The sequence below is a fragment of the Dunckerocampus dactyliophorus genome, chromosome 1 (genome assembly GCF_027744805.1).
Source record: "Dunckerocampus dactyliophorus isolate RoL2022-P2 chromosome 1, RoL_Ddac_1.1, whole genome shotgun sequence".
In the NCBI taxonomy this organism is placed as follows: Eukaryota; Metazoa; Chordata; class Actinopteri; order Syngnathiformes; family Syngnathidae; genus Dunckerocampus; species Dunckerocampus dactyliophorus.
The window spans coordinates 26,988,644-27,008,437 of NC_072819.1; the positions used below are offsets into that span (position 1 = coordinate 26,988,644).

Here is a 19,794-nt window from a genome sequence, read left to right on the forward strand (position 1 = left end):
CAGGATTAAGCTGTCTATTTTCTATTTTTCCTTTTAGGGAAGTATCCATGGTTATGGATTGCTTACGGCGGGGGTAGAACTCTCTCAAGACGTCTTTTTTGTGTTTCACTGAACACACTGGCACCCCTCCTCTTTCCCTTGCTCATCCAATCAGCAGTCAGAACGCAGTGTGGAAGCATTCAGATATTTCAAACTCTCCGCCACAAGGAGGCTGAAGACCTGCATGCAGCTCTGGAGCCACAAGTTGCCCACCGCCGATCTAAGTCTTATCAGACTTTCATGGAGAAAAAAAGCTCAAGGTATGTCATCAAAAATCCTGACAGAAGACAAATAAGTAACTCATCTTTTCATTTCAAAAACACAAGGCACATTTTTTCCAGTAATTGAACCAACACTAGTTTATGTAACGACTCACTAGTTTTTCAAGGCACAAAAAGCGATTTCGTGTTCCACGTTGCTGGTGTCACATGACACCATGTCCTATTATATTGTGATGTTGTCATTGTAGGAGCGCAAATGAAATGCCTTGAAGCTATATGGTCCATGTGTGTTTGTGTGTGTGTGTGTGTGTGTGTAGGGAGGGGTCCTGCAGGGTTGAAAATTTGCTGCTGTAATTGGGCAACTTGGGATTATTATTTTTCTGTTAGCTTCCTCATGCAGTTCTAGCATCTCATGTACTGGTCCACAATGATGTGTGGATTTGAATCAAAGCTTTATCAATTGTAGGTAACAGGAAAGAAAATGTTGCTGCACAACAATAACTTAAAATTAGTCTAGGTTGAGTTGTTCTCATAATTACAAAACATTTTTCAAAATACAGTAAAACATCATATAAAAATAGGCTCAGTATGACCTACACCTACAGTTTACATTTGGTTGTAAAATATAGTTTTTACAACTAATGTGGCAAATAAGAACCAATCAAAAAGGAGAAGGAAAGGTACATTTGATGTAAACCTCCCCCTCATTTAATGCATCTAATAGCTACACTGTGTTTTTCTTGCTTTGGTTTTGCATTACAAGTCCAAATGCTAAACCACCTGCAGTATTCTAAACGGTATTTGCAATGCATGCAAAGTATGCTAGCGCAGCCACTGCTTGTTACTGGCAACTTCAGCTTCTAGAACCATGCTTCTCAGGTAATATTAACCTTATACTCTATACGAGGGCTGGGCCATTAATTTAAAAATAACCCAAACCGACATGTAGAGCTTCTAATTGATGTAAAACTGCCATGTCGGTTATTTCGGGGTTTTTTCTCTGCATGCATCAAGGCTGCCAGAACACCAACAGAAGAAGTTAACACGTGACGCTATCACATCCAGTCTGGCTGCGACACTACACAAAAACGTGAAGGAAGAATCAAACCGCGGCACATTCATAAAGTCTATGGAGTCAACAGTACAAAGTCAGTAGCTTGTTCCCAAAGGGAATTCCGTGTCAGTTGTTTGGACACACTTTAGATTCGAAGGGGATGACGTCAACCAAAAAGTAGTGAAGTGACAGAAAAATAGTTTCTGTATCCAAAGGTAACCAACCTTTTTCAACACTTGGAGCACAGTCGCGTTACCAAATATGAACAGTGCATGGCACAAAAGAAGAGAGACAACTGATTAATGCCCAATAAACTGATAATCAAATGTGATTTTTTTTCCACAAAAGATTTTCATTCTAGTTGTGTTTTCTGTTCCATTGGTCCAATAAATAACCCTAAATTGTTCATCGGTGCATATTGATTTCACTTGTTTCAAAATTATACAAATATTAACAGAATAAATAGTTGAGAGTGGGATAATCGTACGAAATCAAAGTTGGAGGTTCAATTAATTGTGATCATGATTTTTGCCAAAATTGCCCAGCCCTACTCTATACTATACAAATACACTTTGCATTTTGACACAGTTTTATCCAAATACCTTCAGTGCTTTTCCAAGTGGTGTAAAAGCTAGCGTTCTATACCTCCCCTTTGTAGTTAATATCATGATACTTTACCAGATGTCATCCCACGGTGATGGAGGAATTCAGGAGATTAATAAAGTTTAGTGTGAACAGTCGGATGGGGCCCATGTGATAAGGTTGTCATGAATAACGCTAGTAATAGTGTTACATACACAGTTAGCAGGGGTGCAGCCAAATGTGAGTCCACAAGAGCCATTAAACATTTAGTAAGTGGATAATGTGATGCTGCAGCATAGCTGGTTGCTTTCATTTTTTTTTTTTTTTTTACTGACCCTCCATCTTTAAACTGTGACTACATAGTGATGTTTATGTTTTATGTCTAATTCAGATTGGACAACCAAAGAAATGGATGCTGTTGTGTCTTTGCCAAAGGGAAACATGCACACACAGGCCAATTCATTAGATATACTTACACAATGTGAGCTCCAATACAAGAGTGCCAAAAATTCCTGCTTTACAGAGATAATCATTTTCAATTTTGGGGGCATTCATTTAACAATATGTCACAATTGTGGTTGTAGTTTGCAGTGGTGTACAACTGCATTGCATGATACTGAGAGCTGATATTGTTTTTGTAAGGCAGCTAAATAGGGCAAACACCATTAGTGAAATGGTACATAATTGTATGTTTAGCTTGTGTGTTTGTGGGATGTTGTATGAATGGATGGACAACATTTAGGTCTAAAATCAGTAGGCTGAGGTCAGGACTACATGAAGACCAAGGCTGCATGTGCCTTGTATCAAGTGCCAGTGTTTATGTCATAGTAAACCTGGGGCACTTGCCAAGGGGACTTAAGTCATTCATCTCCAAACCACAGTGCTGCAATCAACTTTCTCTTATATAATTCTGAGCACAAAAGCACGTCTTAGGGTATGCGCTTTCTAATGGGGAGCTACCTGAATTATATTTGTTTACAGTATGTGTGTGTTTTTGCTGACAGGAAGCCTGCTCACAGGGAAGCAGGAGGAGGAGCTTGCATGAGTGACAGAACGAACGAGAGGAAAAAAGCAGGGAGGTACAGGGAGAAAGGCAGATAGAGGAGGGGGATTAGGGTGGAGTGCACTTTTCAGCAGGCCAGGCAAATGCCATGATCTCTAATTACCCACAAAGGCACTGTGTAACCCAAACCACAGATTAGGCAGTATTATCAGGCTTAATAAAACATGATCGTCTCTCAGTTTCACTTGCTTTTCACTGCTGTGACATAAACATTTGTTGCTGACAGCACCTTTGCATACAAATGTGTTATTCTAACTGTAACACTCGTGAAAGAACACCGGTATTCTTAGTACGACAACACTGAGAAAAAAGGTGCCGTTTCTGACAGTGTGGTTTTTGGCTTGTGTAAAAGCTCCAGAAATTAAATTCCATAAAAGTTTATTGTACTTTCTCATACAGGAAAGCTATCCAGGGCAAACATTGTGAAAGTGTTGCAGCATGGATACAAAATCAAAAACAAAAATGAACAGCTATTTTCTGTCAATTCAGTGGTGTTTTAGATGTCTTTTATAACTCACAACTCGAAATTTTATTGCAAACTAGCAGGCAGCAATATGGATCTTTTATTCTTTTTCCTGGTCATGTGATACATTTGCAGTGGCACTTGTTGCTAGGCAGAATTCATGGGGCACAAAAGCCGAATTAAACAACATGCTCACTGTTTCCACGGTAACTTGGTGCATACTGGAAGGCTCAGTTGTCCCACATAGCTGAGAACGGGCAAGGAGAGTCGGCAGGACAGAGGGAAAGTAAGCTGTAAAAACAATTTGTTTTAATTTATTTTAAAGTGAATCTCTACTCTTTAGTAAATATAAAATACGTATGACTTACTAGGGCTCGCTGTCTGTCATAAACATTAGCATGGCTGTGAGCATGCATCTGCAAAGCTCGTTCTTTGCGCCCAGACAGTGGCCCTTTTCTCTTCTTTCACATCTAATACAGTATATTCAACATTGATGCTATTTTGGGAAGCAGTTGCATACATACATATGAGCACAAACACACACACACAGACATGTACAAGCAATTACAGCAACACAAACACACATAGACATAAATATGCACACATACAAGCATATGCTTCCTTGGTTCTCGTGGGTTGTGCCAGTAAGTGCTGCTTTAGGCATTTTTTTTTCCTGTCTACTGTGTTATTAACAAAACTATAAAAAGATCTTCTCATGTTACCCTTTCCTGTCCGTTAACACTTGCAATGGGCTCTTAGGCTGTTTGACAAACCTAAAAGAGTCCTCGATAACACTACTCTATTAACCTTATGTCATCATTTCCAGAACGCTACTTTTCATTTGTCTGTTTGTCTTTTCTTTGAAAGGTCATCACTCATGTCATCGGCATGGCTCATGGCCATGTGCAGACTTTATAGTTTGACAGCACCAAAAAAACAGGCCTCTTTTTCTCACTTTGCCCTCTGCCCTCTCAACTTCTTTTTAACAACCTCAGTGAAGTTCCTTTTTCTTACCATAATTGTGTTGCAGCCAACTCCCATACTTTAAAGCACATATAATAACAGTGTGAGAGCTGATTCCATGGTATTACAACTTCCATGTAGCAGACTTTCTCGAACACTTCTTGCAGACCCTTGTAAACAATCATGGAGGTCATCATTATCTCCCCAAAAAGGAGCCACAGCTGGACTCCCTCGATAGTTTAGTGGGCTCCTGCGGCGTCTTCAACAATTCCAACCTTGTCCAGGCAATCATACCGTATCTGCCAGCTAAATATGTCAGACATGATAAAGAAGTAGTCTTGACAGATGAGCAATAAGAGCTCACATGGACTTAGAAACCTACCTGAAAGTATTTTGATGGTTTATTTTATCGTACCCTCCCAAAATAATCACATACGTCTCTGCTGAAGAGACTATAAATTCAACTTGCATGTGGGTGCCATCAAGCTGTACTGCAAACATGGGGCTGACATTGGGCTGATAATATTTGGAAAGGATATTCCATTACCACAGGAGGGCCTTGCAACCTTGGCAAGGAGCTTATAGCAGGGCCCACTATGTTTGCACAAGCCATACCTCAGGAAGCTGAGACAAGCGAGAATGTTTGTCCAGATTCCTGCTTCTTCCATGCATGCATCTATGCATACATGCACAACACACTGTCCAACATATACAGTCATCCTTCATACAGTACTAGAGATTCACCCCTACTAATGTAACCCTTCAGGTATATGCATGGTGTGACAATGACTATAAAGCACATCTGGCAAGGACCAAATATGACCAAGTACTGTATCAGATGGTACTTTTCCATCAAACATGTCGGTTCATCATAAATTCAAGGTGCAGATATTTATACATCCAAACCAATCATCTCATATTCAATATTGTATTACATATTCATATTATTATATAAATACGTATTAATTGTGATTACAGTTGTTTAAAAGGTCTACAGTTATGTACGACAGTCATTTCATTTACATAAAAAAAAAATCTTCCCCCCAAAACAAAATCTTCCCAACAGAGACGCTTCATTATTTACACATCAGCTTTAACACTCTGTCACATGTCGTTATGTCAGATCGTGTGCAGCTATTAACGAGCATAATCAACATTTAACTAAACACCTAAGGGACCATTCTTGAGCAGGTGCTGCCACTATTTTCTTCTGTCTTCTTGAGTTGGGAATAAGAATGCTATAGCACTGCCCCGTGGGATGGCTCTGGCTGGCTAATGTAAATGTACTACAGCAGAGAGAGAGAAAGGGGTGACTGGGCTTCATTATGGCAACACATGTGAAGGGGATGTAGTGGTATTCACTAATCAGGTATTGTTATTGTGGTTGTAGTTTGCAATGGTAAATAACTGCGATGCATCACACAGAGAGCTGTTTCTAATATTTCGGTTACCTTTTTTTGCTACTAGAGAAAGTCAATCTATTGTAAACAGCTCTCAGTATGATGAAACACAGATTTTGTTAGTTTCCACAAAACTTTGTAGAAATGTTGGCACTTGGGCAGAGGTGGAAGGTAAGTTTAGGTAAAAATCTGTAAAAAGTCACAGATGAAACAATACAAAGCCAGATCTCTCAAGACAAAAGCGCGCAGATGAGCGGCAGTGCGCAGTGATACGAACGTAGAGAAAATAACGCTGAGCGATTGAGACATCTGCCTTTTTGTGGGCAACGGTTTTGTGATGCAAAATCGTCACTTATTTGAACGCATATTCTTTTGAAACGCTTAACTTGGGAGACCCCAGCAACTACCCATAACTACTTTCCTCACAGCAAAAAACAACCACAAATCGGCTCACTGGACAAAGTTTGGGAAAGTTACTGTTGATGTACTACACTGCTGATGGGGATGTCATACAGCTTCATGTCAAAAAATCCGAACTATCCCTTTAAGGAGAAGAAGGAAAGCTCAGATTGTGTGACCATGTCAGAGCCAATTCTAGTTTTATTGAAATGGTTTCAATAAATATTTCATTTGGTCAGAGTCCCTAATAAAACCCCCCTCTGTGTGTCAGAGTGTGGGGAATATGATGTAGTGTCTGTTTGTGTTAAACCCCCTCTCCCCACTTGCTGTGTGTGTGTTACTAGCTTTTCCACAGTGGTATGCACGGCCTTCCTCTGCACAGGACTATGAAAGCAATTGTGATTGTGATTCCGGAGTCAGCAAAATGCTTGAATGGCCCTGAGTTAGCATGACACATACACACACAGACACACGCACACACAGACTGTGTCCACATACCGAGCCACTGGTTACTTCAACCCATTTGACTCTCACTCATCCTTTCATTCTCTCTCTCTGAGCTTGACTGTCACATGCCACAGAGTTTGTCATTAGCTAAAAGCGACAACAGTGAACACGCAACAGACTGCTGCAATATTGTGATGCAACTGGTTTATTTGTTACCTTTTCCAAGGTTACCTCGTCCTTTTTCCTGACAAAAACGAGACAATAACTAATACAAATAAATGCACGTTGACAAAAACTGTTTTGTCAATGAATCAAAATGAGACAAATCTGGGCAGAAATAAAATCCAATCATATCTATTTTTGTCCTGTAGACCAGGGGTTCTTAACCTTTTTCACCTTAGGCCCAACTTTTCCAGTACACAGGGGTCCGGGGCCTATTCAGATATTAACACTGAATTGGTAATTTTACTTTTGATTTGATTTGTATTCAATAACTACAGTATGTCTAACCTACTTACAGTTTAACAAGCCTAAAGCCTTGTTAAATGTACTCTTATTTTGTACATTGTGCCTTTTACTCTGTTTTTCCCATATTTGATGTTATTGTTTAATTTTATTTCTACATTGTGCAATGGGCCAAGAAAAAAGCAAGCCATAGGCTACGCCTTATAACACGAACGAGCCATTAAATAAAAAGTTCACAATGGTTCCTGGTATCCATGTAAGCAAGTGTTAATTTTAAAGATAATGTATGCGGTGCACCGTGGAAATGACAAGGCAAGACCATCTATCGGCATAGCACGTAACACGTAGCTATTTTTTCTTTAATGGATTGGTGGAAATATGGTGGTTATTCTACTACGTAGTGTAACAACCTGTTGGTGTTGTAATACTGATTTTCTGAATTGTGATGTTCGTGAACACACCTCGCTGTGAATTTTATTGGTGGATGAGGAGAAAGTATTTTTGCAGCGAGCGAGGAAGAGACGTGTGTGTGAGCTGAGCTGCGTACTTTGTTGGAACTGAGCACTAGAGACCGACCAATATGGGATTTTTGGGGCCGATGCCAATACCGATATCAGGGGCTTAAAAAACCATATATATATATATATGATATATCGGCTGATAACCGATATATCGGCCAATATATGAAAAAAGCCTGGCAAATGAAAATATATACATGTAGTGCATTTTGCTCATTAGCATAGAATTTGATACCATAGTTGAGCATTTTAAAATAAAAACAATTGGCTGCATTTGGCTGAAAGTTATAATACATAGGCTAATGTGAGGTGTTTTTCCGCTCATACATGATGTGTTTATAAAAGGCTTTGCCCATAGAAAATGGATGGATGGATGGATATTCACAAAAACATCTTACCAAATCGATGAATGGGACTTTGATGAGTAGCTGAAAAACTTCAGGTAAATTCAACATCTGAACTGTACCTTTTAAATACTGCTTGCATTGACAGACAGCAAGGGATGCACGTGCAGAAGCAACAGCAGGAGTGATGGTAATTCCTACTTGTTTTGAGGCATTGACTGAAATGAAGTGAACTCCATGTAGCACTTGCTAGGAATGGCAGCTCTGATTCGCTGAGAGCTTGTCACTCCACCTATGCGCAGATTGCCGTGGCAAATCGAGACTGAAAGTGCAAATACGTACAGTACCTAGAAAGCAGCCGAATATACAAACGTAAGGGTAGCGGCCGTCACAGCTCATTGGTGCAAAACATATTTATCCTAGAGTGAGCTCTGCATGGTAAAGAATCACTGTTGTAGACAGTAAGGACAAGTCCCTCGCTACATTGCAGTTCGAACATTGCTCCCTCGCTCTCTTGTGGTTTTTCGAAAATGAATGAATTAATAAATGATTGCTGTTTCGTGGTTGACTATGGTCTATTATTAGTAAAAAATATATTGAAAGACAAGTCATATGTAGTATTCCGGTCACTAGGCGTCAGTAATGTTGCATTGATGAGACATTACAGTACCATAGATACAATAGTGCATGGAGTCAGCCATGGCATCTCTGACACAGAGTTCCATTCCATGTAGAACGTTTTTGGCTTCTTACTTTGTCTCTCTTCACCCCTCCGTTTGAAACACTTTCTTAAGTTTAGATCAAATAAAGTGGATGCTAACTAGTAAACTCGAGCTGAGGTGGTCTCTTATGTCCCTGCAGTGATCCCGTAGCCTGAGCATTAGTGTTGCACAATGTAGTGTAAACAAAGAATAATACAAATGTAAAGATGACTATAAGGGTTTATTTCATGTCTACAAGGCTCTAATAATTGTTATAAAAAGGATCTACAAAATCATTAACAGGTTTTCTATGCTCTAACTACAAAAATATTCAGTTTATTAACAATGAATTTGACTTAGCGGAAATTCACTTAGCACGGTTGGGTCTGGAACCACTTAACCGCGATAAACAAAGGACGACTGTACAGTGTTGCCTCGTTTATCGCGGAGGATAGGTTCCAAAAATAGCCCGCAATAAGTGAAATCTGCGAAGTGGCCAACTTTATCTGTGAAATTGTATTTATTTTAAGTCTGTAAAACCTCTCAGCATATACTTCATACACTTTTCTCAGACAGGCATTAACGTTTTCTCACATTTCGCGATAGTTTAAGCACTCTTAAAGTTCAAATTAAGTTTGAATTTTAATGATCAACCTACTAGGTTGGACACAAGAAATTAAGTGACTCATGTGTATTTCACTCCCCTGTCCATACCTCTTCCTGGCGCTGTTCCGCTGTAGCGTTTTTCTATCCTTCTTAAAACATATTGCTCCTGGCGTAGTATTTTACAACATCTTTCATCTGCCATGAACCTAACATTCATTTACAGTATTCCGTAATGGTGCCCTACAGCCGTGTAACTTCGAGCAAACAGCTAGCGATCATACAAACACTACAGTGTTGCATGCAGGAGATTCATTGACAGTGGTCGACAGCCAATCAGTACGCAGAACACAATCGGTGGGTTTTCCCTTAGCCAATCAGGACTGTTGTGGTTCTATATTTAGCCTGCACCGATGGATCGCTCTAATACTGTACACCACAAGGACGCAGAACACAATGCGTGGTCATATGCTGTTTAAAAAAAACATGCAAAATTGCACTTTTAGAAAATTCGCGAAACAGTGAGTCCTCAAAAGGTGAACCGCGATGTAGTGAGGAAACACTGGATATCCAGTCACAGTGATTTTATCTGCATGTTGGAGAAGAATCATCAACATTCATCTATTATAATATGTCCTGCTACAACTGCAACAATATAATCTGGAAAGAACAAAGTATGCAAAGTATGAAAGTCTGGACTAATACAATCAGTGAAATTATAAACGGGTTATATATATCACTTCTCATCATTATTTTGCTACACAGAGTTGCATGTGACTCTGAGTGATTCGTCTTGAGGTGTGACATTACGGTAGATTAGAAATGTTGAAGGAAGACGCCTTACTCCTTACTTGCATAAATAGCGCTTTACGGTATTGCAAATTGCGTATTTACATTCCGAAGGTGAAACTATTCCAGACCACATATACTGTATACTGAGCTAGCAAGCTTGCTGCTCTGTGGAGCAGCAGTTTGAAGAGGTGTCACTCGCGTGCTTATATCTATATCAACAGGAAAAAAACAATACCAAAATGTACCCGATATTTAATTTTTCAGACAATATTGGTCAGCTGATATTATCGGACATCCTTGAAATTAACACAAATAGACAATAGTATTTTATTTTAGACAGATTTCAACCTGCCTAAAGTAACAAATCACTTTATAGGGTTGCAATGTATTGGATAATCTCTTTTTGAATGTTCTGAACTCCTGTTTCCATCCAATATTCAGCAGAGAAATGCAGCAGAGTAATGTTGCCACAGTGGAGGTCTTACTGCTGCTTACTAAGTTCTCATAGCTGTCGTCCTTTTGTTGTTCTTTGTTCCAAATCAATACGTCACTAATCAACAGAATTCCATGCAATTGGCAGCATTTTTAACAATGAACTTAATTAAGTGCATGATCATTATGCTCATCCCTAGTAGCATCAGTATAGCCCAAATTTTGATTACAATCTGGATAAGGGTTTGAAATTCTGGTGATTCAAATTAAGACTGTTTGGCCTTGGCGAAGGTCTACACTACACTGAGAAAACCTCTAGTTTCTGAGTTAATAATCCATGAATCTTAATGACATAATTGAGGCATATGCAGAAAGTGGTTATCTGTGAATGTGTACAGTTTAGTGCTAAACCACATTAGGTTGTCTGGCCTCGAGAGAGGTGGCTGTATGATTACAAACTGCCATTCTAGTTGTAGCTATGTGGTTGCCCTTGCATTCTGGACCAAAACGAGCAATAAATACAGTACTTCAAAAAAGTCCTTGGTCATTTTGACAGTAAATAGTAGGGCAGGATCAGTTACAGGATTAGCAGAGTTATGCAATAAATACGCTTAAAAACATTTGCAGGGGGTGGTGCATATACTAAGGAAGAAATCAGTAAATTCTGTTGAGCATCTGAGAAAAGGTGCATGTGGCATCAATATAGAAACGTACGTCCCCCAAGAGTCACAATGGTACTACCTCCATGAACCAGGAAGTAGTCTGCTAACTAACCTACAGACTGACAAACAAAGCTCCAGTTAGGAGTTCAAGTTATTTATGATCATTATAGCACTGCTTACAACACATCTAATGGTGACTTGCACAGTTCTGTATGTCCCTGTGTATTAACTTGAGCATGATGAGCATAGATGGAATATGTAAAGTGAAAGTAATCAAACCTTTACCCTGTGCACACGCACACACAGACAAGGTAGCGGTGTAATAAATAACAGGAGCGAGATAAGGCATTCAAATGGAGCGCATCATTCCCCAGCTTATCAGAAGCAGAGAGGACCACCAGGCAACAAAGCTTCAGCTCTTCAGTCATGTCCTATCAAGGCAGATATCAGTTGTTGGGGAGGATATATGAGCTGGGTGGGGCTTCAGTGTATAAACACTGGGCCTTCTCTCTGGTACGGTATGCAGTGCCTTACTCGAGTGGCAGCAGCAGTCACCACAGTTTGATTAAGGTATACAAATAAAGGAGCAGACAAGGTGTTCACTTCTCCCTAAGCAAGCCAGAGGGAGCCTGACAAACAAATAGCCCCTGCACAGTTACAGGGGAAAAACATGCATCTGGCCTTTTTTGAGCGCATCACATGAGTAATACATGTAAGCAATGCAGCCCGTGAGGCAGCAGACAGCATTAACAAATGACACAGTTTCACATTATCAGAGCTCAAAGCTGCTGTGGAGCTATTATTCTGTATAAATTCTCCCTGGCGGTGCAAGAGAGCGCCATAGAGATAAAAGACATGAATGCATAGTGAAAATGAAGTGAGCACTGAAAAGTAGTGAAGTAGAAATCTTCAGAGTTATTTATGGATCGTTCTGAATCATCTCATTCTGCACTTGAGGTAGCCTCCACTGTTCATTTTATGCTTTTTTTTCCACTGCACTCAATTGCAATACATCATGAATACAATGTTGTCATTATGTGTTTTCATTATGTGCATGTTGATTTACATAAAATTTTGTAGAGGGGTGGGGTATGTACTGAGGATGAAACCATACATTTTGGTTCAAATCTGGCTATAGGCACATCAGCAGCATGCAGACCTATCTCTAGATGTTTTGGGATGGAGGAGGTGGACCTGTCTTAAAGTGCACAATTTCATGCTGATCCAAATTTTGAACTGAGAAGTGATTAGTACTCTTTCTTTCTCTAAATGCCTCCACTGAATGAGGATGGGGGGGGGGGGAGGCACTGGCAATCTACAGTAACAGCATGCATGCAAATGATTATGAATGAAAGCAGCTGCTGCGCCAAAATGAGCAATGGGACGGAGTCTAAAAGCATGGCAGCGGCGGCGGCACACGTGTTTGCTGTCACATAAACTTGCTAATTACTCAAAAGTGGGCTTGTGGTCGCATCCGTACAGCATTCCCAGCACAGAGCAGGTTTGCAAATAAACACACTGTAAAGCTGAAATCCAATTAGGCTTGTTCCTTATGTGTGCATGTACAAGAGAGATGCAAAGCTGAAGCTTAGTATGCTCACAAAACTTGACTCAATATCAATATTAAACCATCTGTAAAAGCCCATTAAAGTCACAGGAATATTCAAAGAGTAGCTTACAAAACAGCCATCCATAGGGGACCGGGGTAGATAAGGAGCTTGAACTGCACTGTTAGGACAAAGAAGCCAAAGGACAGACTAGTTGAATAGTCTTATTATTATTAAGTGTTACTATGACACCCACACTTGTGGTCTTATCCTGGTGCTTCAACAATGTCCGAGTAGTGTCACTCCGTTCCAGAGGCTTTGTTTCCAGGATTCATGCACTGAACATATTCTTGGGATTATCCAACATGCAGGATGATCCTAATTCATTTGACCCACAAAAAGAAGAAGCTGACAGTCGAGTGATTTCACAGTACAGTATTCCAAACACTCTATCTCATCTGTGACTGATTATATGCCTGATCTTTACCACCACCTTTCTCTCTGTTCAGTTGATTACTGGAATGTTCCGTTCAGTTACTTTCCATTGCCCACACAGTGAAAGTCATACAGTTCCTAATCGTGTCATGTATCATTCCCCTCTGTGCGAAAAGTCAACGTTGTCTTTAGGAGAGGAAAGGGTGTACAGTTGATCAGTACACACGACCCAAGTGATGTGTGGTATTGGAGCCGGGGTGAGTGACAACATAATGCAAAACTATCTTTTTATATGCACCGTTTGGATGGTATTTGCGTGAGACACTTCAATAGGTACACCTGCACAATCTGAAAGACAATTCTCAATTTTGATTGATGCTGTAAGCAGTCAATCAGAGCTGTTTGTAATATTTTGGTCCCCTTATTAAGCAACATGAGGGTACAAAATATGAGAAACACCTCTCAGTATGATACTCCCACTAGTAAAATTGAGCATTGCTATCTTCGTAAACGGCAGCATTTTTAATACTGATCTTGTATTAGATCTCATTAGATGGTGCAGGTGTGCCTAATGTTGTGGCCTTTGAGGTTCTAAGGTACATGTATGCACTGTTATGGTGAACTTTCTGTGTATTATAATAGCTCAACCCAATGTTCTGACATGCCAACTAGTCTTTTTTCACAGTGGCTGTTATTTCTTGTATTTAAATTTGCCGTTTTTAAATGTAACATACACACTTTTGCAAAATTGTCTCAGGACAAAATCCTTGAGGTGTCAAAACAAGAGAGGGACTGATGTAGCAGTCAAACTGTGCACTATCCTGTTACAAAGTAATTATGCGTACATGACTAGCACACGTCCATTTATTTGGCAACTCCTGGTCATAACCGGAGAGGAGAGGGCATATCACATCAAGCTGGAGCCCACTATGGATTCTATACAGCCTGTGTTGTTTCACACCAGGGTGGGTGGGACACTAAATGACAGATCATAATGGAACATTATAGGGAACATTTGGAAGGGAAAGTTACACTCAACTGTCAAATGCATAATGTAATAAATGTTATAATGTTAGCACTCCGGAGTTGTAAAAAAAGAAGAAGACGTTCCTTGCAGACACTTTTCAGTTTTTGCAAGCGCGTTTTGAGCAAGTGGGCGCGAATGAAACGGCGCGTAAAGCAAAATTTAAAAACATGTGGCATGAATGCATGGCGCGTTCACATCAACAAAGCGTGTTATTTGTTCAAGTGTCATTTACCTTGTTGGAGTGGTAATAGTCCAGCGAGCTCAAGCAACTTGGATCAGCAGGTAGGGAGCATGAACCCACATTGGCCGGGGGTGCAGGGTAAAATCTCACGTCCATCTCAGGTTGAGCGAGCCTGAACGCATCAAATCAATTCCAGCGTGGACTCACAGTTGTCTCTTTAAAAGCAACGAAGCAGATGGAGAAAGAGAGACACACAAAATGGGAGAAAATAAGTTGTTCTCGGTGCACTTTTAAGTGCAGTGCTGATGCTCAGTGGTCCTCAAATAGCCTCTCACTCCAAACACAATCAGTCATGGATGCACATGTGCTGCCAAAACTATATCCCGGTATTCCAGAACAAATCAAGTCAAACGCTCCAACTTAATACCACTTCTTCTTTGCTCTCTCCACCATCAAATGTCACAGCCTCCCTTCTCTCTCTCTGTGCGCGCACACAGGCTTTGTTATGGACGTGCACATATTCTCGCACTGGTTCCAGTTCACAGAAGTGGTCGGACTTCCCTCTCTGCCATGCGACCTCTGCCGATAGTACATGGGAAATAGGAAAAGAGAAAGAAAAAAAGGGGAGGGGAAATTGCTTGGCTGCCTTGGCAACCGTGTGCTCCTTTCTGCAACTGCGCACTCCTGATTTGCCGCAAATGTAGTTTATAGTGTGTGTAGCGTGTGTATATAGTATGTGCTGCTGCCACAATATAGTCAGGGGCGCCAAAGGGGGTAAAAGTAAGTACAATCCCAAGGGCCCCTGACTGACAGTGGTCCAGTAAATAGGTGAAATAATTTTGCTGTCTGATTGTGATGTAAAAAAAATATATATTGTCAGAAAATTAATAAAACAATCTATTGTATTTGGTAGTAACAGCTGATTATCTAAATTGACCAAAAGTAATCTTCCATTTTGCCTGACCATCCCCCCATATACAGTAGCTACATGAAATGGTTTGGTCCACGACTACCTTCACTGTGCTTGTAACTGCAGTTAGTTACTTCTTTTGGCTCACTAAAAAGAGACGGCTCTTTCGACTCCCAAGTGGCTCCCCAGATTTGTTTGTCTTAATTTATGACAAAATGATGTGTATTGTGTCAAATGAATTACTAAATGTCAAAAATACATGCGATTCAATGTTTACTATTGGTTTGGTTTGGTTTGGTTTAATTTTATTTGAACATGCATGAAGGTTCCAATGGAATAAATCTCATGAATCATTTCACAGTTCCACATGTCCAAAAGGAGTAGGAAGAAGCAAAGCTTATTTAATCCTACCCCCCATCCATTCCACATCTTGTGCAGCACATATTATTCACTTCCTGTATTCCATGTAATATTATTCCGTATAATAATCATTGTGTAATAATAAATAAATAATAAAAAATAAAAACAAGCATGAAAGAACAATAAATATAATAATCAAGACTCTTCTGCCTTATATTTAGCAAACATCAACTTCTTGTATTGTTTTTTGTTTGGTGCATTGTTTGAGTTCCTTGCTCAATCCATTCCATAATTTAATTCCACTTCCATACTGAAATGCTGTGGTTTTTCAGCGTTGTTCTCGCATATTAGTGTCTTAAGTTAAATTTTCCTCTAAAATCATATTTCTCGTCTCTTATAGAGAAATCCTGTATGACGTTTTTGGGTAACAAGTTATTGTTAACTTTATGCATTATTTTAGCAGTTTGAAAATTTACTAAATCAGCAAATTTTAATATCTGTGATTTTAAAAATAAAGAGTTTGTATGTTCTCTATTATGAATTATCCTTACCAATCTTTTTTGCAGTACAGTGAGTGAGTGAAGATTGCTTTTATAGTTATTACCCCATATCTCCACACAATAAGTTAGATATGATAATACCAAAGAACGGTAAAGAGTGTGGAGTGATTTTTGGTCAAGAACAAATTTTGCTTTATTCAATATTGAAGTATGCTATTTAAACTGATTTATTTAAATCCTCAATGAACAGCTACAAAAAATATTATAATATATTATAAAATACAAAAACAAAGACCCGTCTCAATAGACAAGGTCAAATCTCCGCATGCAAATTTCTAACTATTTACAATCAAACAACACAACATCAACAAAACACCACACAATAAAACATACATTTAAAAAAGTCATCAACCAGGTAACAGTTGTTTCTTTAGTGAAGATTGGCATTCAAAAAAAAAACAAGTGCCGCAGCTTTGAGGGGCTGCTTCTATTTCTCAGAAAAAGTCGCTAGTCATTTTTAAGAAAATGTGTTACCAAGTTAGCATCACTGGTGTGTGTTTAACCGCACCCCTCCGCTGCTGAGTGTGGACACAGACGCCGCCACAGATCTTGACCAATGGCCTTCGCCTTTAACAGAAAAAAAGACGAGGAAAAAACTAATCGGTTCCCAATTGGCTCCCTACTACGAAAGCTGGCTCCTGTCATTCATTTCAAAGAGCCGGTTCTTAGAGAAGATTCGTTCGCAACCGACACATCACTAGCTGCCAGTGCCGAGTAAAATAAAGTCTGGGAGTCAAAAAAGGAAAGAGAGAAAGGATGATATTGGTTCATTTAGAACAACATGATCCAAAACGATTCAGTAACTTTTAGTCGATTCAGTAACTTTTTAGCCAAAAATTCATGTTCAATGCAGGTGAAGTTTCCTCGATTCTCGTTTTTTGTAAGAGAATCAGGTATACATTAATTATGGATATAAAAAAAAAAAGTAAAAAAGAATTAGTGGCAAATGCATTCACAATTTATTTGAATAAAGTGCAACCAAAACTTCAGGTTGAATTAACAGGAGATTAATCTTTTCTGCTTACATTTCCAATATTCAATACATTTTCAATAAAAGCACAGAAAGTGCAACCAACATCTCTTTGGTTGAATTAACAGTAGGTTTAACGTCTACTTTTACTGTTGTTTTTCAACATAAAAATAATACAAACACAACATTAATATCAAAAATAAAGTGCAACCAACTTCTCTTCAGGTTAAATGAGCAGTGGTTCAACCTGCTACTTCTCTCATTTTAATAAACTAATATTTAACTAAAGATCAAGTGTAACCAACTACTCTTCAATGATTCTACAGATTTTTTTTTCAAAAATATCAACTGAACAACATGATCTGGCCGCAGAACACTTCTCTGTGAGTTCACTCTGTCACCAGCAGTACTAAACATTCGCTCTGCTGGCACACTGGTGCTGGGAATACACATGTACTGTTTAGCAAAGGTTGAAAATAGTCTTTCTCCTCAGATTGCCACCACTTCATGGCATTTTCAGTCAAAGGCAACGCATCTTTTGCTGGCTACCTTATCACCTCTGCTCTGCCGTTCTTGCCTGTGGATTTTCTTACCCTTTGGAATCGCCAAACAGTGCTTCTAAGGCTTTCTTCTTACAAGGAGGTGACTCATTTGGACTTATTTAGAACATCCCCCTCTTTGCAAAAGCCCAAGTTTTTCCACACGCTGGACCGCAATGGTGGCTTAATTATTTATCGCTCACCGGGCTTGTCCTCTGTCCTCTACGTTTTGCTGTCTGCTGGCGCGTGACGTTACAGACACTTATTTTCTAGCATAGATGCAATCGATTGATTACCTTTTAAACAATGTGAGATCGATTTATGTCGTCTGGAATGGCAACTTGCCAAACACAGATCGATGCAGTTGGATCACAGGAATATAAATTGCTACATTGATGTAGTACATGAATCGGTACACCTCTCGTGTCAATATGTGGCATATTTTTTTGTTGCCGAGCCAGTCTGTGTATCGTGGAAATGAACCTGTTAGCTTAATGTACACAATGAAAAAAGCTATCAGAGGGTTAGCATGTTGTGTTAGCCTACATCTCACTGCTGTTTAACCAACATTTAATCAGCTCAGGTTATCGTTTGGCATGTATTATTAATGTTTAGCATGTTGTCTATTCCCGTTTACCAGATTTAAGAACAAATGAGTCAGCAGCAGCCCTATCTCCCCATAACTTTACCCCTCCCTGTCCCTGTAAAGAAGGTGAGCAACACTGTGTTCAATGACATGTCACTGAGTATATATATATATATATATATATATATATATATATAAACAAATGATTTTTCCACAGAATGATTCTATTTCAACGTTTTGTCTTGTTGGCAGATTTTAAAGTCAATATACTGTATAAGTCTTTCATAAATGTTGAAAACATTTTATAATTTTATGATTAAAATTACAGTGAAAATGTAAAAGATGGCCTTTAGGACATTTATGTGCTAAATTTATCAACGAGTGAATCACATACTATATGCAGACTGTTGCATGGACAACTCAGTGGTAGTACACACTGGTAGTATTGAACAATAAGAAGCAAGACATTTGCACACCTTCAGTGTTGGAGTTATGTAAAGCTCTCTCGTTGGGTCAAGTTAAGGTTCTAGAGATGTGGTGACAACAGCTGCCCGAGGGGCGGCCCAAGGTGATTTTTTTCATGCGGCCTACAATTCCTGGTGGCGCCCCTGACTATAGTGCTACATAAAGACTCCCATACGGGTTATTGTGCCATGCCAGAGCAGAGAGAGAATGCCCTCCCTCTCTCTGCACTTGTGTAATTGAAGTCTACATAATTTGCATGGCTTTGCAAAGTGCTGTAAAAGACAAACACTGTTGCTAAATACATACAGGAAGTAAAGTAGAACACAGTTTGTTATGGGATGATGGATTTTTCCCCCATGAGAAATAAAATCATAGAAAACCTATGTTAACGGTACAGGCAGTTTTAAAGTAACATTCTAAAGCGTTACAGTTTCACTTAAATTGATTCAACCACATTGTAAATTAGTAGTCTGCAATGAACTGACAAACAAGAACAATTTCAACAGTTCAGCCCTACTAATATTACAAGCAGTCACTATTGGAAGTTTTTATATTTTGCAGATAATTGAAATTTATTGCAGGTGTATTATTGCAACAATTTTGAGTGCAACTGTAAAGAAGTGTAATCGGAAGCTAAGCACTGTTAATATTAAAATGTAAAAACTGTCATAGTTGCATCTTTTTACTTGTTGCACAAGTGTAAATAGAGGTTATAACCATTGTAAAATATGAAAACATCACACCACTCGGCCTTAGCTTTGATGAAAAAAGTAATGGGCTGCCACTGCAGTTCATTCTGCTTTGAATGTAAGTCCACTTCTGGTGTACCTGTATATTTTTGCAAAATTAGCAAAAAAAGAAAAAGAAAAATCAAAACACACACACACACAGAGTTAATCCCAGAATTGATGTTTTACGAGATTTGCCAATGTTTTGTTAAAAAAAGTTATGGCCACAAAAGCACTATACTTTACAGGGTTCCCTGTATACTTGAAATACTTGGGTGTGCATTACAAAGTACGTTTGACTTTTGGGATATTATTATTTTTCATTTTTACTAATCTAA

At 39.1% G+C, this 19,794-nt stretch overlaps 1 protein-coding gene across 3 annotated transcripts in view; it reads right to left on the reverse strand.

Moving 5' to 3' along the window:
• LOC129180210 (TOX high mobility group box family member 2-like) overlaps window positions 1-14,983 on the reverse strand; it is a 130,719-nt gene extending 115,736 nt beyond the window's left edge. Inside the window, exon 1 of one of the 3 annotated variants that reach the window (XM_054774447.1) lies at window positions 14,390-14,983. In XM_054774447.1, the coding sequence (XP_054630422.1) occupies window positions 14,390-14,494 (105 nt within the window). In that variant the 5' untranslated portion in view covers window positions 14,495-14,983. The remainder of the gene's footprint in view (window positions 1-14,389) is intronic. The other 2 variants (XM_054774457.1, XM_054774436.1) reach the window with 2 other exon arrangements.
• Between the last annotated feature and the right edge of the window lie 4,811 nt (window positions 14,984-19,794).